This window comes from Urocampus carinirostris, chromosome 1 (assembly GCF_059441175.1).
Source record: "Urocampus carinirostris isolate Australia breed hairy pipefish chromosome 1, RoL_Ucar_1.0, whole genome shotgun sequence".
Classification (NCBI taxonomy): domain Eukaryota; kingdom Metazoa; phylum Chordata; class Actinopteri; order Syngnathiformes; family Syngnathidae; genus Urocampus; species Urocampus carinirostris.
The window spans coordinates 71,873,950-71,898,404 of NC_142349.1; the positions used below are offsets into that span (position 1 = coordinate 71,873,950).

General features: G+C 40.0%; 1 protein-coding gene across 1 annotated transcript in view; it reads left to right on the top strand.

Moving 5' to 3' along the window:
* LOC148376735 (tissue factor-like) overlaps positions 1–20,052 on the top strand; it is a 29,140-nt gene extending 9,088 nt beyond the window's left edge. The window contains exons 3-7 of the mRNA XM_088350225.1: positions 2,516–2,605; positions 8,566–8,669; positions 10,892–11,070; positions 15,380–15,545; positions 16,908–20,052. Coding sequence (XP_088206351.1) covers positions 2,516–2,605; positions 8,566–8,669; positions 10,892–11,070; positions 15,380–15,545; positions 16,908–17,044 — 676 coding nt within the window. The 3' untranslated portion in view covers positions 17,045–20,052. The remainder of the gene's footprint in view (positions 1–2,515; positions 2,606–8,565; positions 8,670–10,891; positions 11,071–15,379; positions 15,546–16,907) is intronic.
* The last annotated feature ends 4,403 nt before the right edge of the window (positions 20,053–24,455 follow it).

Consider the following 24,455-nt stretch of genomic DNA (forward strand, 5'->3'; position numbering starts at 1 on the left):
AAACAGGACAAAAATAGACGGGAACAAAACAGGAAACCGATATTTAACAGGACAAAATTAACAGGAACAATAGTGGATAGGAAATACCAATAGGAAAACGGAACCGAGTCAGAACCCATGTCTTGCGGGGCAGAGGTTTGTTGACGGACTGACAAAGGAAAAAACGAGAGCACAGAGCTCAAAAAGACGGAAAGCTAATCTTTCAATGAGCCGCAGCTGGCGCCAGAGGGGCGCGGCCAATTGGGCGCCATGGCAACCGTGACAGCAAAAGTGCTTAACGTGGCCCTTATCGAGAAAAACAGTGCAACAAAATGCAACACTCGTTTATGAAAGATGAAGGAGATGCGAAAGTGGCACTTCCGTGTCTAGCGAGGAGGGTCGAAGACAGGCGGGAATTACAAGTCGCTAGGACTGGAGAGCAAGGTTTATGTCAAGTTCGGAAACGAGGCCGGCAACAGGAGGCAGGCAGGTAACGGGGCAAAACAGATCGGATAACAGGCAGGCAGAACGGGGCAGAGTCAGGACCGGAAACAGGTTGGCAACAAGGATCAGGCAGAGAACGGCAGGGCAGGAACAGAGTCTGACGTAAGAAGCAACGGTTGACATAACGATCTGACGGCTTCCTCTTGGAAGCCGGGGGTTTAAAAAGATGACATCAGCCAATCATCTGTTGGCGGCAATTAAGCAGTTGCAGGTTCTCTGAATCGGCAATCATAACATTATTCCGATTTCGAATTCTTCTTTCTTGTTGGAAGTCTATTCATTTCGATTCGTTTGACAATTTGCATACTCGGCAGCCAATCAGAAGCCTGCATCGAATAACTTTGTGCTTCCGGACTCTCCCTAGCATTATAAGGTCGTGCATTTGCATATCATTTTCCAAAGTAGACGCACAGAGAACGCAAGAAAAAATGGAGAAGTGGTTAGGAATCAAGCCAAAACCTCAGCCCCAGAGGAAAGATTCAAATATTCAAAATAAGCTAACAAAATTGATGACGCTACAAAACGTAAACATACACAGTGATGTCATATACATGCAATGAATGTTATGAGTAGATTCACAAATGACAGATTAATTTGGGATATTAATCTTTGGCTGATATGAGAGTCAAGGAAGATGCAGGTTTGATATCAACAGTAGGCCCCCCAGTAACCGCGGGGAGAAAAACGGACCCACTCCTTCGAATGACTCCCCTTTCTCCTCGTGGCCCGGTGACGCGATTGTTTTTATTTAGAACAGGGGTGTCAAACTCATTTGAACTCGGGGGCCACACGATAGAACAAACATTCTGTCGGGGGCCGGACTAGTAGATTCAAGAGAAAGAAATAAGAGAGATAAAGAAATAAGAGAAAGAGAGGGGGGGGCAAAGAAAGAGAGAGAGGGAGAGAGTGTGAGGAACAAAATAAATAAAAAGAAGTCGTGAGAGAGGGGGAAAAAAAGGGAGCGGAAGAAAGAAATCCAAAGAGAAATTGAAAGACAGAAGGAGAGAAAAGAAAGAGCGAAGGGTAGAATGAGAGAAAAGGAAAAAAGGAAGTTAGAGCAAAAGAAGTTAAAGAGACACAGAAAGAGAAAGAGACAAAGAGGAACAAAGGAAGAGAAAAAGAGAGACACAGAGAGTGAAAGAGACAGAGAGTGGGAGAAAAGGGGTGCAAAAGAGAGAGAGAGAGAGAGAGAGAGAGAGAGAGAGTGAGAGAGAGAGAGAAATAAATACAAGTACAGTGTCTTTGTTCGAGGCACCTGGCTTTGACAATATCAAGTGGACATATTTCGACCCGCAGCTTGTTTTTCTCTTGCGCTTCTCTGAGTGTTGTCTCGCGGGCCGGATTCAATCCCTTAGCGGGCCTGATCTGGCCCGCGGGCCGCCTCTTTGGCACCTGTGATTTAGAAGAAGTCAAGCAGTTGTAAAAACGTACCATGATGAGTTTCCTGTACCCTTCAAAATAAAGACTGAAAGTATGCATATTTTGATACAGAATCATATAAAAGAGTAGAAAAATAGAGAATAAGTAATAAAAGTATATTCCATCAGAGCCATTTGTAACGTGAGTAATAGAGAACATTACAAATAACTAGATTTAATATACCTCACAACAATAAAACTTGATTTTAAAGTATTGTTCCGTTATGTATTTTGATGATCGATCCTTAATACTAACGTTTTTTTTTTGCGATGAGTCATTTTGTGTTTCAAGTTGTGAAAAATGGGGCAGGCTACTTTTCAGAGTTGTCTGCCCCGGTGTCCGCTAACTTTTCTCATGAGTTTCAGACACTGACTTAAATAACAGGCTCAATGTAGCCTAATGTAGCAGAGTAGTACTGTTTCTATTCAAGTAAAAGTATCGTGATTTAAAAATACTCCCAGAAGTACAAAATTCCTAAAACTCAATGTAATGAAGTAAATGAGATTCAATACTACCCACCTCTGCAAAAAAAGACGTTTTTTTTTTAAAAAAAATTGGAAAATAACTACTTTGTGAATAACAGGATACTGAAATGCTCTCTTGTGAATATCAGGGACAACGGTGACTGGATTCCAAGTGCTAACTGTATCGGAATACAACACACAGAATGTGATCTTTCGAAGGAACTAGATCCTCCCCGCAGGTACGTAAAGTACATCGAAAATAACTTAAAAATGAGCGGACATATTGTTTTTATCAATTTCTATGAAACACTTCAGCCATGTTTTTTTTTCAACTTTCGTGAAAATGAATAAGTACTGCATTTTTCCCACACTATAGATTGGGGATGCTCGAAGTGTTTCAGCAGTTTTTTGTCGTTTTCCCCATTTTTTATACAATTTTTGTTTGGGAAAAATATAAAAAAATACAATAAATATTATTTTTAAAATTCGTTTTTATGTTGTTGGGCATGGTTGGGTAGGATTACTTTAACTGGATTACTTTCAATGACTTTTGGATGACTCCAATACCAAATATGCTAATAAAACACAAAAGAAACTAAATATCAATCATGATGGCTCACAACACGTGGTAAGCTTTCTCTCCTGGCTTTGATCTCTTTGATCTCCGGCAAAACTAACATAAAATGCGACAAGGATTGGGTAGGGTTACTTTAACTGGATTACTTTCAATTACTTTTGGATTATTCCAATACCAAATATGCTAATAAAAGACAAAAGAAACTAAATATGAATAAAATGATGACTCTCAACACGTGGTAAGCTTTCTCTCCTGGCTTTGATCTCTGGCAAAACTAACATCAAATGCGACCAGGGTTGGGTAGGGTTACTTTAACTGGATTACTTTCAATTACTTTTGGATTACTCCAATACCAAATATGCTAACAAGAGACAAAAGAAACTAAATATGAATCAAATGATGACTCACAACACGTGGTAAGCTTTCTCTCCTGGCTTTGATCTCTTTGATCTCCGGCAAAACTAACACAAAATGCGAGCAGGGTTGGGTAGGGTTACTTTAACTTGGTTACTTTCAATTATTTTTAGATTACTCCAATATCAAATATGCTAACAAAAGACAAAAGAAACTAAATAGGAATCAAATGATGACTCACAACATGTGGTAAGCTTTCTCTCCTGGCTTTGATCTCTTTGATCTCCGGCAAAACGAACATAAAATGCGACAGAAACAAAATGAAATTAAATCCAAACATCATTTTTGCCGTTCCATGTATTCCGTTACTCCCCAAGCCTGCACAAAATGTATTCATTTGATTCCTATTTAGTTTCTTTTGTCTTTTATTAGCATATTTGGTATTGGAGTAATCCAAAAGTCATTGAAAGTAATCCAGTTAAAGTAACTCTACCCAACCCTGACACTGGTAGCAGACGACAACATCATCATCGTGGATTGAACTAAGAACTAAGAAAACGCTGAAAGAATTATTTGTGTTGTTTATCTCATCTCATCAGCTGCACCGCTTATCCTCAGTAGGGTCGCGGGGGTGCTGGAGCCCATCCCAGCAGTCATCAGGCAGTGGGCAGGGGACACCCTGAACTGGTTGCCAGCCAATCGCAGGGCACATGGGGACAGACAACTCGCTCATTCACACCTAGGGACAATTTGGACCGGCCAATTCACCTGAAATACATGTCTTTGGAATGTGGGAGGAAACCGGAGTGCCCGGAGGAAACCCACGCAAGCACGGGGAGAACATACAAACTCCGCACAGCAAGTCTGGAGCTGGATTTGAACCCACGCAGGAGGTTCCCAAGACATGAACTGTGCTGCACATGCGCTAACCACTGCGCCGCCGTGCTGCCCATTTGTGTTGTTTATTTGGTAAATAAAATAAACTTGGTCACGATAAATATATTTTTAATTTTTTCTACATAGTCTGTCTTGTGAGTAAATAGGTGCCGCGTGGTGTTTGTAGGGTTTATTATAGCTTAGTAAGGCTAATCTTTAAAAGTGGGGTGCTTAGTTTGAAGCTTCCCTAAAATGTTAAAAAATCAAATATTTTCTCTATTAAGTATGTGTTAACAATGCCCGACTTAGTTCAAAGAGCCTTTATATGTATATTTTTTTTTCCACTGCGCCTATCTGGTTTTATCTTATTTTTACCCTTCATATTTTGGCAACGAACGGCATTACCCTAGAGGAGAGGGAGGCAGGGGATGGGAGGAGTGTAATTACACATGCGCTTGGTTGTGCTTTTCTTTTATCCTAAGATGAAAATGGCGAAAGTAAGAAAAGTACCGTTTCAAATTTAGTCTAAATGTAAACCCAAACCCCAAAAAATATAAAAAAGGAAGAGTTTATGTAAGCGCATTAAGATTTTCACATACTTGCACGCTCAACAAAAGAAAGAACAGATGCTTCAATGATGATTTCAGCCAGAAGATGGTGGCAGTGAGTAGAATATTTTGAAGTTACAGACATCACCGTTAATAAGAGGAGTAATTGGTTAAGGTACTGAGAGATTAGACACAGCACTCCAGGATACACTCATAGTAAAGACTTAAAAGATACATAAAATAAAAAAGAATGGCTAATAGGTGCACAACCCGATTTTTCTCATAAGGGGAAGTTATTTTGCAATTCTAATGTTGTTTTCATTTTTTACATAAATCCTTTTGTTTTATAAAGTGGTTATGTTCGATTTAGCGTAGTTTAAAGTAAAATTAATATTATAAAACAGCAGAAAGTTTTTGACAAGGCTTGGCCAAACATTCATTTGTTTCAACCCCCCCAAATTTCGGTCGACATGTTTTTCAGATTTAGCGTTTAGCTAATTGTTAGCATGTGTTCTATTGTTTCAACTCCTAGTTGAATAAATGAAAACTTTATTCAAACATTGAAATAAGAACAGAACAAGAACAATAACTCAACAACAAAATAATGTTACATAATATGTTCGAAAAGGGGTAATAAGAAGCAGATGCTTATTTTCCCTTTCCCTTCATCTTCCCTATTAAATACACCAATGATAAAAACAACAATAGTAATAGTATTAATAATAACAGTTATAACAATGGCAACAATAACAACAAAGTTAACCATAGTTCCCAATCTCTCGTACTTGGACATTATTTGATCTCGTCTTGTAAATTGGTCCAAAGTTTGACTCCACACTCAGACACACACATACTTTTCCTGGTGGTTCTCACCTTTGGGATTATGAATTTAACTTATAATTTCCCTCTTTCTGAATGAATAATTTATGTATGTTTTCTGGCACTATGTTTTTTTTGACCTTAAATAGTAGTTGTGCAGTGAAACATTTTACTAAATCATCTCATTTTAATAATTTGGACTGCAAGAATAAAATATGAGTATAATATCGATATCCTACCCTGTGTATGTAATTGCACGTTTTTGGAGGATAAAAAGGGGCGGTAGTGAACTTTTGTAATGATTGCCCCAGAATTCAGCACAATATGTTAAGTATGGCAGAACTAGAGAACAATATAATAAATACAATGCATTATAGTTTAAAATGAATTTGGCTTTATTAATAATCGAAATGCTTTTAGATACTTTAGTTTGTATGTGTCTGATTGTGTGTTTTCCAGCTTAATTTATTGTCTCTTATGATGACGAGTTTAGCGCACAGCTTCGGCCTGTAATCTGTAAATAAACCGAGTCATCTGTTTATTCCTCATCTCATCTCATGAGCTACACCGCTTATCCTCAGTAGGGTCGCGGGGGTGCTGGAGCCCATCCCATCAATCATCAGGCAGTGGGTAGGGGACACCCTGAACTGGTTGCCAGCCAATCGCAGGGCACACGGGGACAGACAACTCACTCCCTCATTCACACCTAGGGACAATTTGGACCGACCAATCCACCTGAAATGCATGTTTTTGGAATGTGGGAGGAAACCGGAGTGCCCGGAGGAAACCCACGCAAGCACGGGGAGAACATACAAACTCCGCACAGGAAGTCTGGAGCTGGATTTGAACCCACGCAGGAGGTTCCCCAAGACCTTAGAACTGTGCCGCACATGCGCTAACCACTGCGCCGCCGTGCTGCCCCTGTTTATTCCTGAATGTCAAAATTAGCTGTCATCTGATTGGCTGCCCTCTATATCAATCAAGTGACAGGATGAAAATGGTATACAGTACTGTTATTTGATTGACCATTAGGTCAGACCTCCGCCATCAACCGGGAGATTGTGATCGAGCAACCCTGATACAAATATTTACCATATTTTCCGCACTATAAGACGCACCGGGTTATAGGGCGCACCCCGAAAAAATAGTTTTTGGTCCTATATTTGACATACATAAGACGCACCGGATTATAAGGCGCTAGAATGGGAACGTGGACAAAACAGTCAGATTGTTCAGTCCAACCTATTACCCCCTTAACATTCCCAAAGCTTGCAAAGAAGCAAATACGTGTCTCACACATGTACCAACACAGTGTCCGTACGATGTCACTCAAATGCATCGTTCCATCATTCGGAAGGTTAAAGTCTTGGGATTCAAGAAATGCCAACCATTCCTTAGTTTCTATTTTCTTTTTTGCTCGCAACTTTACTGTGCATATGACAATAAACACTTGGAATAGAGTTGAATTTAAAAAGAGACACTCCATTCCATCCATTATCTGCACCGCTTATCACAGAAACATCGAGTTCAGTCTGAAACAAGATACAGGGATAATATACAGCCGGAGTAGCTCACCGAAGTCGTTGTGTTCATAATAATGTGCAGCCATGGTCCTCTTATACCCGTGAGTTTAGTAAATCCAGGAGAATAAAATATTTACAAATACAGAATAGTAAAAAATGCTTTCTTTATGCCGTCAACCACGTGCTATACACATTCATCTTTTTCGGCCAATTGCAGGCTTTGTTTCGCCCCTTTAGCCTATGCCAGCCTGTAAATGATAAAAAGGATCCGCCCCTTGACCTCCGAATAACTTTAGCCAAGAGTGATCGATTCAAATGATGATTGACACATTGGTTAGCCAATGAAACGCCGGTAAATAAATCCCAGCATACACCGCGGACTACTTGGCGTTTGGGGGAAAATTTAGTCGGCGGCTGCAAGTTAGACTTTATAGTGCAGAAAATACGATACATTTTTAACTGAGTCACTCTGGGTGATCTTACATTTGTCAATGTTCAGAGCAGTTTTGAGAACAAGTCACGGCATTTAGATGGACCAATCACTAACATTTCGGTCTTTTCAGAGTTAAGGCGCGAGAAGTTGAGTGAGATCCGTTCTTTTATCTCAGTGAGGCAGGCCCCCAGATTTCCACAATTTAGTGTGGCAGATTCCTCCATCGGAAGATATAGTTGAGTATCATCTGCGTAGCAATGGAAACTGATATTATACATGTGAATCATATCACCTCATGGAAGCATGTAAATGCTGAAAAGAAGGGGGCCAAGTACTGAACCCTGCGGAACACCACAGGTAACACTAGAGGGCTCAGATGTCATTTCACCGCATTCAACACAGTGCGTCCTATTAGAGAGGTAGGATCTGAACCATAAGAGGACGGTTCCTGAGAGACCAATCCATTTTTCCAACCATTCTCGTAAGATATTATGGTCCACAGAGTCAAAAGCAGTACTGTTCTTTGATTGACCATTAGATCAGACCTCCGCCATCATCCGGGAGATTGTGATCAAGCACCTCTGACACAAATATTCCAAGAAATGAGTCAAGTCAAGTCATGTTTATTTGTATAGCACTTAATCTCAAAGAGTCTCAAAGGGCTGCACAGATCAAAGACTATTGCAAACTATTATTACAGACTATTGTCAACATAAAATATAGGTTATTCATATGTTGTAGAATAGAAGTGTGTTTTAAGATTAGATTTAAACATTTCCACTGAATCTCAAAGAGAAGAGCATTCCACAGCACCGGGGCCCGAATGTAGAAAGCTCTCGAACCTGCGGATTTCTTCTTGGCTCTTGGGATCACAAGTAGACCAGCGTTTTCAGAGAGAGGCTTCGTACCGGAACATAGGGCGAAATTAAATCTAAAAGATATGAGGGAGCAAGTCTATGCATGATTTTGTATACTACCAACAGACTAAAAGAAACTAAAATAAAATTTGAAGATAAAATTTAAAAAAAACCTTTTAAGTAGGATAATTCCTTCTTTTTGATTTTGACAGAACATATAAAGCTGACATCATCACAGAATCCATCTCCGGTGACGACTATGAGCTGGCCGATTTACCTCACACTCAATCGCCTACTTTCAACCCTTACGACCAGAGTAAGTCTTGCCTGGGGTCCGAATAGGGCGGGGGTGTCAAACTTATTTTAACTCGGGGGCGACACCATAGGACAAACATTCTCTCAGGGGCCGGACTAATGAGGTAAGTAGAATGAAAAGGAGAGATGGACGGAAAGAAAGAAAGAAAGAAAGAAGGAGAGAAAGTGAGCGAGAGAAAGAAAGAAACAAACAAACAAAAAAGAAGGATAGAAATATAGAAAGAATGAAAGGAGGATAAAAATGTAGAAAGAAAGAAAGGAGGATGGAAAGCAAGAAAGAAAGAAAGGAGGATAGAAATGTAGAAAGAAAGAAAGGAGGGCAGAAATCTAGAAAGAAAGAAAGGAGGACAGAAAGAAAGAAAGAAAGAGAGAGAGAGGGAGAGAGAAAGAAGAAAGAAAGAAAGAAAGAAAGAAGGAGAGAAAGTGAGCGAGAGAAAGAAAGAAAGAAAGAAAGAAAGAAAGAAAGAAAGAAAGAAAGAAAAAAGAAGGATAGAAATATAGAAAGAATGAAAGGAGGATAAAAATGTAGAAAGAAAGAAAGGAGGATGGAAAGCAAGAAAGAAAGAAAGGAGGATAGAAATGTAGAAAGAAAGAAAGGAGGACAGAAATCTAGAAAGAAAGAAAGGAGGACAGAAAGAAAGAAAGAAAGAGAGAGAGAGGGAGAGAGAAGAAAGAAAGAAAGAAAGAAAGAAAGAAAGAAAGAAAGAAAGAAAGAAAGAAAGGAGGACAGAAATCTAGAAAGAAAGAAAGGAAGACAGAAAAGAGGACAGAAAGAAAGAGACCGAAAGAAAGAAAGAAAGAAAGAAAGAAAGAAAGAAAGAGAAAGAAACAAAGAAAAAGGAAGAAAGAAAAAGAAAGAAAGAAAAAGAAAGAAAGAAAAAAGGAACATTAAAAGAAAGAAAAAGAGAAAGAAAGAAAGAAAGAAAGAGAAAGAAAGAAAGAGAAAGAAAGAAAGAAAGAAAGAGAAAGAAAGAAAGAGAAAGAAAGAAAGAAAGAAAAAAAGAAACAATGAAAGAAAGAAAAAGAGAAAGAAAGAAAGAGAAAGAAAGAGAAAGAAAAAAAAGAAACAATGAAAGAACGAAAAGGAGGAAAGAAAGAAAGAAAGAAAGAGAAAGAAAGAAAGAAACAAAGAAACAATGAAAGAAAGACAAAGAGAAAGAAAGAAAGACTAGTGGATTGAGGAGAAAGAAAAAAAGAGAAAGACATAAGAGAAAGAGGGATGGGGACAAGAGAAAGGGTGGAACAAAGAAAGAGAGAAAGTGAGAAAGAGAAAGAGAGAGAGATAAAGGAGAGCAAGAGACAGATAATGTTAAACAGAACAGATAAAAAGAGAAATAGTGAGAGAGGGGGAAAGAAAGAGAGAAAAATAAATCCAAACAGAAATAGAAAGAGAGAAAGAGAGAAGGAGAGAAGGAGAGAAAGAGAGAAGGAGAGAAAGAGAGAAAGAGAGAAGGGGAGAAAGAGGAGGTTGATGCAAGAGAGAGAGAGAAAATGCAGAAAGGGAAAAATAGGAAGGGAGAGCAAAAGAAGGTAAAAAGACACAGATAAAGAGAAGAAGAGGAACAAAGAAAGAAAAAGACAGACAGAGCAAATGAAAGAGAGAGAGATAGAAGGTGAGAGAAAAAGGGAGTACGAGAGGGAGAGTAAAAGAGAGAGAGAGAGAAAGAAAGAAATACAAGTACAGCGTTTGTGAGAGGCGCCTGGCTTTGGCAAAATCAAGTGGACATATTTCAACCTGCGGCTCGTTTTTCTCTTGCGCTTCCCTCAGCTTTGTCTCGGGGGCCGGCTTCAATCCCTCAGCGGGCCTAATCCGGCCCGCGGGCCAGCAGTTTGAAGCCTGTTGAATCGGGTCTAGAATAAGGGGATAAGTTTGATCTTGCTGGAGACAAAACTATGATCTGGACCCGTTTCTGTTTTGCTCCTCCGTCCCGGCCGTCGACCTGTTTTGCCCTGTTTCCTGCCTGATACCTGTTGCCGACCTGTTTCTGGACCCGTTTCCGCCTTGCTCCTCCGTCCCGGCCATCGACCTGTTTTGCCCTGTTTCCTGCCTGATACCTGTTGCCGACAATCATCGGATCGTGGAAGCGAGCCTTGCTCTCTTTCTCAATAAAAACGGAGTAAAACCAACGCTATTGGGTCCTGTCTCCGTTCCTGGTGTGTTCCCTTTGTAACAGAACATTTCCTTCCCAGATCGCTCATTGCTCTCACGTCTCTACTTCTCAGGTGAGATCAGCGCCGCCGAGTTCACGGTTGAAGTTGTGGAAGAGGGCAAAGTCAGCTTGACCATCCAAGATCCTCTTACCAGTTTACATAAATACAAAAAACAGCTCACCATCAGAGACATCTTCAAGGAGGAGCTCAAATACAAGATCAGTTATTACAAGTCAGGAAATACTGGAAAGGTAATTCAACAGCAATAATGGAAAACTCTGGATGGAGAGTCAAGTCAGGTCAAGTTTATTTGTTTGGCCCTTAATCACAAAGAGTCTCAAAGAGCTCCACAGACCGCAGATTATTGCAAACCACAGACTTTTATGACACCATCCCCTGATCTAAAACCTACATGAGGGCAAGGAAAAAACTCGAAAAGTCAAGCCCTTTTTGTTAGTATAGCCCTTAATCACAAGGAGTCTCAAAAGGCTGCACAGATCAAAGGCTATTTCAAACTACAGACTATTATGACACCATCCCCTGATCTAAAACCTACATGAGGGCAAGGAAAAACTCGAAAAGTCAAGTCCTATTTGTTAGTATAGCCCTTAATCACAAGGAGTCTCAAAAGGCTGCACAGACTATTTCAAACTACAGACTATTATGACACCCTCCCCTGATCTAAAACCGACATGAGGGCAAATAATACACATATTATCAACATAAAATATAGGTTATTCATATGTTCGAGAATAGAAGTGTGTTTTAAGCTTAGATTTAAACATTTCCACTGAGGTTGCAGATCCAATCTCAGGGGGAAGAGCATTCCACAGCACCAGGGCCCGAATGGAGAACGCTCTTGAACTTGCAGATTTCTTCTTGGCTCTTGGGATCACTAGAAAACCAGCGTTTTCAGAACGAAGGCTCCGGACCGGAACATAGGGGGAGATTATATCTGAAAGAAATGAGGGAGCAAGTCCATGCATGATTTTGTATACTACCAACAGAACCTTCAAATCACATCTTAAGTTAACAGGGAGCCAATGCAGGTTAGCTAAAATCGGGGTCGTGTGATCAAACTTTCTTGTCTTAGTTGAAAGCCTGGCTGCAGCATTTTGTACCAGCTGAAGGCTCTTGATTTTGAACTTCGGGAGACCGGAGAGTGTTAGAGCTGTATATTATATAAACTTTCTGTTGGCAGAATTACCGTATTTTCCGCACTATAAGGCGCACTGGGTTATAGGGCGCACCCCGAAAAAATAGTTTTTGGTCCTATTTTTGACATACATAAGGCGCACCAGATTATAAGGCGCTACAATGGGAACGTGGACAAAACAGTCAGATAGTTCAGTCCAACTTATTACCCCCTTAACATTCCCAAAGCTTGCAAAGACGCAAAGACGTGTCGAGAACACGTGCGGATGCGGTGTCCGTACGATGTCACTCAAATGCATCGTTCCAAATATCATTCGAAAGGTTAAAGTCTTGCGATTCAAGAAATGCCAACCATTCCTTAGTTTCTATTTTCTTTTTCGCTCGCAACTTTACTGTATATATGACAATAAACACTTGGAATTGAGTTGAATTTAAAAATAGACACTCCATTCCATCCATTATCTGCACCGCGTATCACAGAAAAATCGAGTTCAGTCTGAAACAAGATACAGGGACAATATAAAACCCGGAGTAGCTCACCGAAGTCGTTGGGTTCATAATAATGTGCAATGTCCTCTTATATCCGTGAGTATAGTAAATACAGGAGAATAAAATATTTACAAATACAGAATAGAAAAAAAGGCTTTCTCTATGCCGTCAGCCACGTGCTATACACATTCATCTTTTGCGGCCAATTGCAGGCTTTGTTTTGCCGTTTAAGCCAATGCCAGCCTGTAAATGATAAAAAGGATCCTCCCCTTGACCTCCGAATAACTTTAGCCAATAGTGATCGATTCAAATGATGATTGACACATTGGTTAGCCAATGAAACGCCGCTAAATAAATCCCAGCATACACCGCGGACTACTTGGCGTTCGGGGGAAAATCTCGTCGGCGGCTGCAAGTTAGTTGGAAAACTTAATGTTGATCCATATATAAGGCGCACTGTATTATAAGGCGCATGGTCAGCTTTTGAAAAAAATAAAGGCTTTTAGGTGCGCCTTATAGTGCGGAAAATACGGTACTCAGATGAAATCACTCATCAAGTTTTCAAATCTCCCTCGCGGAGGAGCCAGCACTGCCGGGAAGCCATCTCGCCAAAATCTCTCCGACAGAACTGGCTTACCTCCGTTCAGGAGGTGTGGTTTATTTGACACATAAACAGGAAAAGGAACACGCATGAGCGCGACTTCACAATAAAAGGATATAAGATTGAAAAACGTATAAAAGATGAAATTAGACTGATGTTTGAAACGTGACTATATGTGTGTGTGTGTGAGAACAAGTCACGGCATTTAGATGGACCAATCACTAACATTTCGGTCTTTTCAGAGTTAAGGCGCAAGAAGTTGAGTGACATCCGTTCTTTTATCTCAGTGAGGTAGACCTCCAAATTTCCACAGTTTAGTGTGGCAGATTCCTCCATCGAGAGAGAGAGAGAGAGAGAGAGAGAGAGAGAGAGAGAGAGAGAGAGAGAGAGAGAGAGAGAGAGAGAGAGGAGGATAGAAAGGAGGATAGAAATATAGTAAGGAGGATGTAAATGTAGAAAGAAAGAAAGGATAGAAATGTAGAAAGAAAGGAAAACAGAAATGTAGAAAGAAAGAAAGGAGGACAGAAAGAAAGAAAGAAAGAAAGAAAAAAAGAGGACTGAAAGAGAGAGAGAGAGAGAGAAAGAGGAGAAAGAGAGAGAGAGAGGAGGATAGAAAGGAGGATAGAAAGGAGGATAGAAATATAGTAAGGAGGATGTAAATGTAGAAAGAAAGAAAGGAGGATAGAAATATAGAAAGAAAGAAAGGATAGAAATGTAGAAAGAAAGGAAAACAGAAATGTAGAAAGAAAGAAAGGAGGACAGAAAGAAAGAAAGAAAGAAAGAAAGAAAGAAAGAAAGAAAGAAAGAAAGAAAGAAAGAAAAAAAGAGGACTGAAAGAGAGAGAGAGAGAGAAAGAGAGAAAGAGAGAGAGAGAGGAGGATAGAAAGGAGGATAGAAATATAGTAAGGAGGATGTAAATGTAGAAAGAAAGAAAGGAGGATAGAAATATAGAAAGAAAGAAAGGATAGAAATGTAGAAAGAAAGGAAAACAGAAATGTAGAAAGAAAGAAAGGAGGACAGAAAGAAAGGAGGAAAGAAAGAAAGAAAGAAAGAAAAAAAGAGGACTGAAAGAGAGAGAGAGAGAGAGAGAAAGAGAGGAGGATAGAAAGGAGGATAGAAATATAGAAATGAGGACAGAAATGTAGAAAGAAAGAAAGAAAGAAATATAGAAAGAAAGAAAGGAGGACAGAAAGAAAGAGAGAGAGAGAGAGAGAGAAAGGAAGATAGAAAGGAGGATAGAAATATAGAAAGGAGGATAGAAATGTAGAAAGAAAGAAAGGAAGACAGAAATGTAGAAAGAAAGGAAGACAGAAATATAGAAAGAAAGAGAGGAGGACAGAAAGAAAGAAAGGAAAAGAAACGATGAAAGAAAGAAAAAGAGAAAGAAAGAAAGAAAGACTAGTAGATTGAGGAGAAAGAAAAAGAGAGAAAGAAATATAGAGAAAGAGAGGAGGGGGACAAGAGAAAGGGTGGAACAAAGAAAGAGAGAAAGGGAGAAAGAGAGAGAAAGAGATAAAGAAGAGCGAGAGACAGAGAATGTTAAACAAAAGAGATAAAAAGAGAAATAGTGAGAGAGGGGGAAAGAAAGAGAGAGAAAAAGAAATTCAAACAGAAATAGAAAGAGAGAAAGAGAGAAGGAGAGAAAGAGAGAAGGGGAGAAAGAGGAGGTTGATGCAAGAGAGAGAGAGAAAATGCATTAAGGGAAAAATAGGAAGGGAGGGCAAAAAAAGGTAAAAAGACACAGATAGAGAAAGAGAAGAAGAGGAACAAAGAAAAAAAAGACAGACAGAGCAAATGAAAGAGAGAGAGATAGAAGGTGAGAGAAAAAGGGAGTATGAGAGGGAGAGTAAAAGAGAGAGAGAGAAAGAAAGAAATACAAGAGAGAGAGAGAGAGAGAGAGGTTTTTGAGTTTTTCATTGCCCTCATGTAGGTTTCAGATCAGGGGATGGTGTCATAATAATCTGTAGTTTGCAATAATCTGTGGTCTGTGCAGCCCTCTGAGGGTCCTTGAGATTAAGGGCGTCACAAATAAACATGACTTGACTTGAGGTTTTTGAGTTTTTCCTTGACCTCATGTAGGTTTTAGATCAAGGGATGGTGTCATAATAATCTGTAGTTTGCAATAATCTGTGGTCTGTGCAGCTCTTTGAGACTCCTTGAGATTAAGGGCTAGACAAATAAACATGACTTGACTTGACTCAAATTTAAGCATGCGGCTTTTAATCAAGTGCGCTCTTTCATCTGGAATTTATTGCATATCCTGCCTTCTGAAAGTACCTTAATGTCAACTATTTTACCCTCTAATTTTCCATCAGCGAGACATTATATTCAACGCCAATCAAGGAGAAGTGTCCGGCTTGGATGCCGGTCAGAGTTACTGCTTCATGGTGGCAGCATTCATCCCTTCGAGATCCAAAGCCTACCAGCAAGGAGAATGGAGTATTCAGCAGTGTACACCAGGACAGAAGAACATCTTCAGAGGTACATCAAATGAGATTGGCTTGCATGTTCCGTCAATTCCGGACTATAGAGCGCACCTGATTATAAGCCGCACCCACCACATTTTAAGAGGAAAACCCATTTTGTACTTACACAAGCCGCACCTGTATATAAGCCGCACGCGCCCACATTAAAGAAATGTAACACAATCACAAAATTAACCCAAACCCGACTTCGAGTCCCACTATTGAAACTAAGTGTCCTTCATTAAAGTACACAGTCGGCAAAATGAACGGAAAATGATTCCGGTACTTAAGGTTTGATGCAGACCTGCAGAGTCCGAGTCCCGTTGAAAGTAATCCAAGGAAAAAAGTGCATGTTTCCAAAGGTAAAGGTGGGAAAAATATATATAATAATAATAATAATAATAATTTCCTTGTATTGTCATTCTGTGTAACAATGTACACAGAACGAAATGTCGATTGCACCTGACCCGTTGTAGTGAGCCGATGCAGCCGCAGCCAACAGAGGGCGCCGCCGACCACTTTTTAAGTCTTAGGAATGACTCGGCCGGGGCGCGAACCCGAACATCCCCGTCTCCGCCGCGTCCACAAACAGGTATTTACCGGTCCCCACTTCCCGTCACCTCGCGTTTGTTCCGCCCCTCTTTTTTCATTCGCCTGTGCAAAACATATCAGAATAAGTGTTTAAAATAAATACAAATGAATACATTACAAAAATATACAGTTGCAAATACATATTATACATGGGTTACACATATTTACAAAGAAAGACGGTATACCGAGAGAGTTTTCAAAGCTTTAATAATAATAATATAACTTTCATCCCAAACGGTGCCTGTGACAGGTAGCAACACGCTAGCAACACGCTAGCAACACAGTAAACGGGTCTGTAAAAATCACAGTAAACCGTTCTCATCTTCCTCCTTAGAACTAAAGCCATCAAAGTCGTATTCCTCAGTGTCGGAAAGAAACTTTGTCATATAGACATCGTCCCACGCTCCCTTATTCCGAAACATGCTAGCAACACGCTCGCTCCTTCTTTATCGGACTGCTCGATTGCTTTTAGCTTGAAAGCTGCGTCATGTGCCTTTCTTTTTGCATTTTGCATGATGAGGGTATATAATTACGCTAATTTAATTTATGAACAAGCCAAGAAGTTGCAGTCTTCCTCGGCGCATATATTCCACCGGTCTAAATCTTACCTTTTGTACTGGACCGCCCCTGGCGGCCGTTAGAAGAATTACATAAATTGGCCGCATCGCGGAATAAGACGCAGTGTTGAACGTTTGGGAAAAAAGTAGCGGCTTATAGTCCAGTATTTACAGTACTTGGAAAATCAGTAACTCTATCTAAACACAACCTTCATTTTTTTTTTTTTCAGAACTGAGTCTAGGAGCTTTGGTGGGTGGACTTTTCATCCTGGCGGTGGTCCTCATCGTGGTCATCACAATAACGATTGTATGCTGCAGACGAAGAAGTAGAAGCTCGCAAATGTATCAGTCGTCCGCGGTTGTTTAATGGAAATGGTGTGACTGTGTAATGCAGGGGTGTCAAACTCATTTTGAGTCCGCGGCCACATGGGGCTGGGCTACTAGATTAGAGAGAAAGAAAAAAAAGAGAGAAAGAAACAAGAGAAAGAGAAAGGGAAAAAGTAGAGCGGGTGGGACAAAAAAGAGAGGAAAAAGAGAGCGAGCGTGAGAAGAGATAAAAAAAGAGAAATAGTGAGGGATGGAAAAGTTGGAGAGAGAAAGAATGAAATCCAAAGAGAAATAGAAAGAAAGAAAGAAAAGAGGAGAGAAAGAGAGAAGGGGAGAAATAAAGGTGAAAGCAAGAGAGAGAGAGAGAGAGAAAGAGAGAAAAGAGAGGGAGTAAACAATGTAAAAAGACACAGAGAAGAAGAGAGAGAGTGAAAGAAAACGGGAGGAAGAGAGCAAGAGAGAGAGAGAGAGAGAGAGAGAGAGAGAGAGAGAGAGAGAAAAAGGGATATTGATATATATATAGAGAGAGAGACAAAGGGAGAGAGAAAGGGGGGATAGAGAGAGAGAGAGAGAGTGAGAGAGTGAGAGAGAGAGAGAGAGAGAGAGAGAGAGAGAGAGAGAGAGAGAGAGAGAGAGAGAGAGAGAGAGAGAGAGAGAGAGAAATAAAAGTAAAGTGTTTTTGAGAGGCACCTGGCTTTGCTAACATCAAGTGGACATATTTCAACCCGCAGCTTTTTTTTCTCTTGCGCTTCTCTGAGCGTTGTCTCGCGGGCCGTATTCAATCCCTTAGCGGGCCTGATCCGGCCCACGGGCCGCCTGTTTGACACCCCTGTGTATTGTGTATGTGAGACGTTTTGTGAGAAGCTTTGAATTTGTAGCCAGAACTTTGCAAAACTGTTCATGTTGCCACCAGGGGGAGCTGGTCTGCCCCTTTGAAAACTCTTCTGCACTACTTATGCACTACACGTAATAACCAAGCTAAACGAACATTATTTTTAACATGGTTTTAAATTGTATTTATATCGCATTTCTCTGTATTTTTCCATTTTTACTTTTGTCTTCTTTCTGAAATTCGTCACAAAATGGAATTGATTTTGCATTGTCATTTCCGAAAAAAAGCCAACTTTTGTTGATCAAAAGTTTGCAAATGAAAAAGTGGAAATGAAAATAAAATAGTAAATGGTAGTAGTAAAAGACCCCCGAACATGCTTTACAATGTGCTTCACACATAAGACAGATGTAGGAAAAAATCAGAAGAAATGTCTGATCTCATCTCATTAGCTGCACCGCTTATCCCCAGTAGGGTCGCGGGGGTGCTGGAGCCCATCCCAGCAATCATCGGGCAGTGGGCAGGGGACACCCTGAACTGGTTGCCAGCCAATCGCAGGGCACACAGGGACAGACAACTCATTCGCTCATTCACACCTAGGGACAATTTAGACCGGCCAATTCACCTGCATGTTTTTGGAATGTGGGAGGAAACTGGAGTGCCCGGAGTAAACCCACGCAAGCACGGGGAGAACATACAAACTCCGCACAGGAAGTCTGGAGCTAGATTTGAACCCACGCAGGACGTTCCCAAGACATGAACTGTGCCGCACATGCAGATGAATTAGCAATCTCAAACTCTTTAGAAAATATTCAAATCTTCAATTTTATACAGAATAGTAAGAATAATTCCGTATGAATAGTAAAAGCAAAAAAAATACTATATTATCTTGCCTCCTAGGTATGTTCTTTTTATTTTATTTTACTTTTTCCGAACGATTAAACATAAAAGAAAGCATTTTAAGTAAAAATGTTAATGTCACGGTTGCCATGGCGCCCAATCGGCCCCGCCCCTGTGGCGCCAGCGGCGGCTCATTGACAGATTGGCTTTCCGTCTATTTAAGCTCAGTGCTCTCATTCTTCCTTTGTCCCTGCAAGACGTGGGTTCTGACTCAGTCCTGTTTTCCTGTTGGTATTCCCTGTCCGGTATTGTTCCCGTTTCTTTTTGTCCTGTTTAATATCGGTTTCCAGTTTTGCTCGCGTCTATTTTTGTCCTGTTTATTATTCTCTCCAGTTTTCGTTCCCGTCTAGTTTTGTCACAAGCCAGAAACGGAGACAGGACCCAAAGCGTTCGTTTTACTTAGTTTTATTGAGAAAGAGAGCAGTGTTTGCTTACACGATCCGATGATCGTCGGACACGGGTAGCTGATGGAAGGAACGCGGAAGTGGCATTTCCGTGTCGAGCGAGGATAGTCGTAGGCAGCGGGAAAACAAGTCGATCGCCGGGAGGGAGGAGCAAGGGCAGTAACGAGTCCAGAAAAGAGGTCGGCAACAGGTATCAGGCAGGAAACAGGGCAAAACAGGTCGATGGCCGGGACGGAGGAGCAAGGCGGAAACGGGTCCAGAAACAGGTCGGAAACAGGTATCAGGCAGGAGAATGTCGGATAGTACAGAGCTTGCCTAGCTGAAAGCATAGGTTGGCAGACAGTCTGACCGCTTCCTTTTGGAAGACGGGGGTTTAAAAAGAGTCAGGGAGCCAATCAGCGACTAGGGCTGTTGGCGCCAACGGGGCAGTCGCCGGTACCCCGAACCAGCAATCATGACAAGTTTGTCCTGTTTATTTTCGATCTACTTTTTCATTATCAATCCTGTCGGTCCTGTCCTGTCCGGTATCGACCCCATCTGTCCCATATCTACCCAGCCAATCTCGTTGGCCTCTTGGTTCTGATCATTTCACGCCAGACTGCTGCCTAACATGCATGACTGCCCATTTCCCGTAAAATAATAGGCTTGTGTGAGAAACGTCACGTGTTTGGGTCCTGATCCTGTTCCGGTTCCTGACAGTTAACTTTTAACAAGATGTAAGAGATTGAATTATACCAATCAATGTAATTGCGGCATCAATGTGTTCTCCTTTCATGTCCTATACTGTCAATATCAGAATTATGTAATGCTTAAGTATTTGTTGTTGTTGTTTTTTTATGTTCAAAAACCTTCACAAGAGTAACAATAACAATGATTATATTTTATTTTTTAAATAAATGTTTTGTATAATAATGAGCTGTAGTGGTCGTCTGCCTTTGCTACTGTGCTAAACTTAACAACAAGTTAAAATAAAATAACTATAAGGATAAATCTTTCCCCGTTGTAACAAAATGGAATCCATTTTAAAACACCTTGTCCTAAAATATCTGACTCCCTTTTGGGGTAAGAAGAACGTTTATACTTAATATAAATACATGCAACAATATCAAATAATACAAAAAAGTCAAGTCATTTATTTAGGAGCAAGTAGTAGGATAGCCGGATAGCAACTAGCCGCAACGTAAACACGCGCCGCCATGTTGGAAACCGGAACCGGAAGTCCAAGAACTCCGAGTCAGTATTGTTTTCATCTACTAAAATATATATATACATATATATATATATATTTTTTTTTTACTCATTATAAGTTATTTTTCCATCTTGGTGAAAAATAATTAAAAATAATTGCTATAAACTATCTTCATTACAATATATTTTAGTTTAAATGGAAATACTGTATTTTATTAGCAAAATTCCTTTGCTCATATACTTTGTTAACAGCAGGGGGCATCGGTGGCATTTTGTCTACTGTATTTTTCCTTGTGGTCTGTTGTTATTTTCTTTTCTTTTTTCTTATCAAACAACAGCTTGAAAAGATCATTTTTAAATGTATTTTTTTAAATTAAACATTATTTTTCTTATTTTATGAAGGAAAAAAAAAGACACGCTATCGGTTATATCGTTTCTAAACACCAGGGGACGCTAAATGCACTCTATTCTATTTGTGTTGAATGATTTGCTGTGTACACGAAAAATAATTTATAGTCTACATAGGACCAAATATATTTAAAATTTGTAAAATTTTGTTTTGTCAAGTCATGTTTATTTGTTTGGCCCTTAATCACAAAGAGTCTCAAAGGGCTGCACAGACCACAGATTATTGCAAACCACAGACTGTTATGACAGCATCACCTGATCTAAAACCGCCATGAGGGCAAATAATACCAGGGTTGGGTAGGGTTACTTTAACTGGATTACTTTCAATTACTTTTGGATTACTCCAATACCAAATATGCTAATAAAAGACAAAAGAAACTAAATATGAATAAAATGATGACTCACAACACGTGGTAAGCTTTCTCTCCCGGCTTTGATCTCTTTGATCTCCGGCAAAACGAACATCAAATGCGACAGAAACAAAATGAAAATCAATCCAAACAGCTTGCCAACATCATTTTTGCCGTTCCATGTATTCCGTTACTCCCCAAGCCTTTCGTAATTTTATTCATATTTAGATTCTTTTGTCTTTTATTAGCATATTTGGTATTGGAGTCATCCAAAAGTAATTGAAAGTAATCCAGTTAAAGTAACCCTACCCAACCCTGAATAATACATATTATCAACATAAAATATAGGTTATTCATACGCTATAGAATAGAAGTGTGTTTTAAGCTTAGATTTAAACATTTCCACTGAGGTTGCAGATCGTATCTCAAGCGGAAGAGCATTCCAAGGACCCAGGGCCCGAATGGAGAGCGCCCTCAAACCTGCAGATATCTTCTTGGCTCTTGGGATCACGAGTAGACCAGCGTTTTCAGAGCGAATGCTCCGGACCGGAAAGTAAGGGGAAATTAAATCTGAAAAGAAGGGGGCCAAGTACTGAACCCTGCGGAACACCACAGGTCACACTAAAGGGCTCAGATGTCATTTCACCATATTTAACACAGTGTGTCCTGTCTGAGAGGTAGGATCTGAACCATAAGAGGACGGTTCCTGAGACACCAATCTTTTTAAATCAAAGCAATCAGGATTCTGGGCTAACCACTCTACTGAGACAGCACTGATTAAGGTAACCAATGATCTTCTATTGGCATGTTTTTTGCATTGTAACCCCGATAGACATCTCCGCTCATACTAAATGTTGGATTCCAAGAAGACTTGTCAAGTCAAGCCATGGTTATTTGTTTGGCCCTTAATCACAATGAGTCTCAAAGGGCTGCACAGACCACAGAGTATTGCAAACTACAGACTATTGCGACACCCTGATCTAAAACCTACATGAGGGCAAGGAAAAACTCAAAAATCTCAGCATGAGGAAAATGAAGAAACCTTGTCTCACTGAAAAAAGATGACACCTCCTAAAATTTAATGAAAACTCTATTTCTAATTTTGTATATTTTATAAAGAATTTGAATTTGGCAGGGCATGGAAAATGAAATGATTTGCATTCTCTGTCATTTTAAATAACTTTGTACAGAAATGACCGAGCAGACAAGGATTCATCACTGCAATTGCCAAGCAAGTTTCAAGATTTGAACCATTTTTAATGCTTAAGAACATAAAAGACAACCTTGGCACGAGAACAGGAAAATAAAGGATATTTAATGAGTGACAATCAGGTTCCTAAAACAGGACATTAGCTAACTCAGATCAAACTGGCCCCAGATTTTCCGTTTCTGATCGTAAACACAAAACACATCAATATTCCAGATGCTTAAACAGTGATGACGAATGTCAGCTTCAATTTACTCCTATTCTTGACTTATCATACATTGCGAAAAATCCAATAACCACGGAGACGCCATGGCTACATACAAAACTTCAATTATTCTCAGCACTCAACCTTCACATTGAGTGCAAACATGGATCAAATCATGAAAAATGACACACATATATCAATTTAGACCAGATACCACAAAAATGAGATTATTTTTTTTCCCAATTTAATTTTTATGAGGTCAAAATCACAAAACAGTGCGATATCACAGGATTCACGGTGTCATCATGCGATCGTATAGGTGAGGTAGATGCGAACGGAAACTGGTGAACGAGAAAAGCGGTTTAAATAAAGCTTTGGAAGAATGGCGGTCATTTCCTGTATCTTTTAAAGAAGTTACCTTGATGAGTTGTTGCGACCCTTTCAGCAGAGTGTTGCATAAACAGCTTAATTTACATAGTATCCGTTTTTGTGTATTTCAAGGAAACTAAAAACAGTTCCTAATGTATTGTTGTTATTGTTGCTAACGGAAGTAGCCCTTTGGCTACCTTGCCCTCGGCTTTCCATCCCATTTTCAGACATGGCGGCTGTCAATGAAAAAGGAAAGTTGACTGTGAGGGCAGCTGCTTCCAGGACAAGTTGAAATTGGAGTATTTTTTTTCACCAAAATCCAAACCAACTATATCTAGCTTATTTTCCAAGACACTGTGGCTGTTTTCAAAGGATATAATATCAAGAAGCACTGTCAGACGAAACATGCGGCAACTGGAAAACAACGCTGTGTAAAGGTGAAGCAACTGGAAGCTGTTTTAACAGCACAGCAGTGCTTTTCACGACACCCTGATGGTCAAATGAAAATGCTACAAAGGCGAGCTACGAGACTGGACACTCATCAACGTTCAAGGAGGGTGAATTGATCAAAGACTGTTCAAAGAATGCCAGGCTGAAATCGGCCTTCACCCATTTTTTAGCTTTCTAAATCTCCCTCGTTTTCTGAAAAGTCTGGACACCCCTGCTGTAGTCTAAAAGTTAACCGAGTGATTTTTTTCAATCAATGTATCGTCGAGTTTATCGAGCAATGAAATTTTAAATCAGGCTCTTGAAAGAAGTAAAATTCTTCCATGCATCAAATACAGTATCTGCTTAAAGGAACACAATGGAGTCAAACATAATATCTGCATAACGTTACATATTTTGACTACGATTGTATAGTTGATTTGAGTCTTAAGAGTTAACTCTGTCATTGACCGTGCATGATCAAATTTCAGATGTTTGCTTTCAAAGAACTTGAAAAAAATTGAGATGATCAACACAAATAAGCCCAATCTTGATGATTTTGCTCTGGAAGATTCCTTTAGCTACTATTTTATACACTGTTTTATCTTACTTATACTCAAATATACCTGTCCTAAATCTGACTTCAGCCTTTGAGTGCAAACTCTGGCAGAAGGGTGTCGTAAACCGCGCTTTGAGTTGGAATGTGCCTTTTGTTCCATTCTGTGCGGAGGGCGATGACCTATCACCCCTCCTCCCATTCTTCAAGAATAGGATTGGGAAATTTGCATCGGCGACAGCGCGGACCAATCGACAGCACCTTGGTCATAGGGCGTGAACATTTCATCGCCATGTGTTATAAAATAGGAAAACCCTCTCATCTTCTCCACCATTGTAATTTGGCACGGCAGAAAGATCTAATCTCTTTGATTAGGCTAAATAAATTAATATGTGGACTATGCTCGTCTCTCGGCTCTTTGAATATGCTCCAACTGTAAGGGTTTAGACAAAACACGTGAAGTGTTTTCGGAGTCAGATCATTTAGTCAAAATTTGACTTAAAACCAACTTATTGTTCTTCATAGCAGCAATGCAGATTTCCAGGAAGACTAAATTTTTGCACTCGTCATACTACAACCAGAATCGTGAATGTAAACAACAAAGATGGC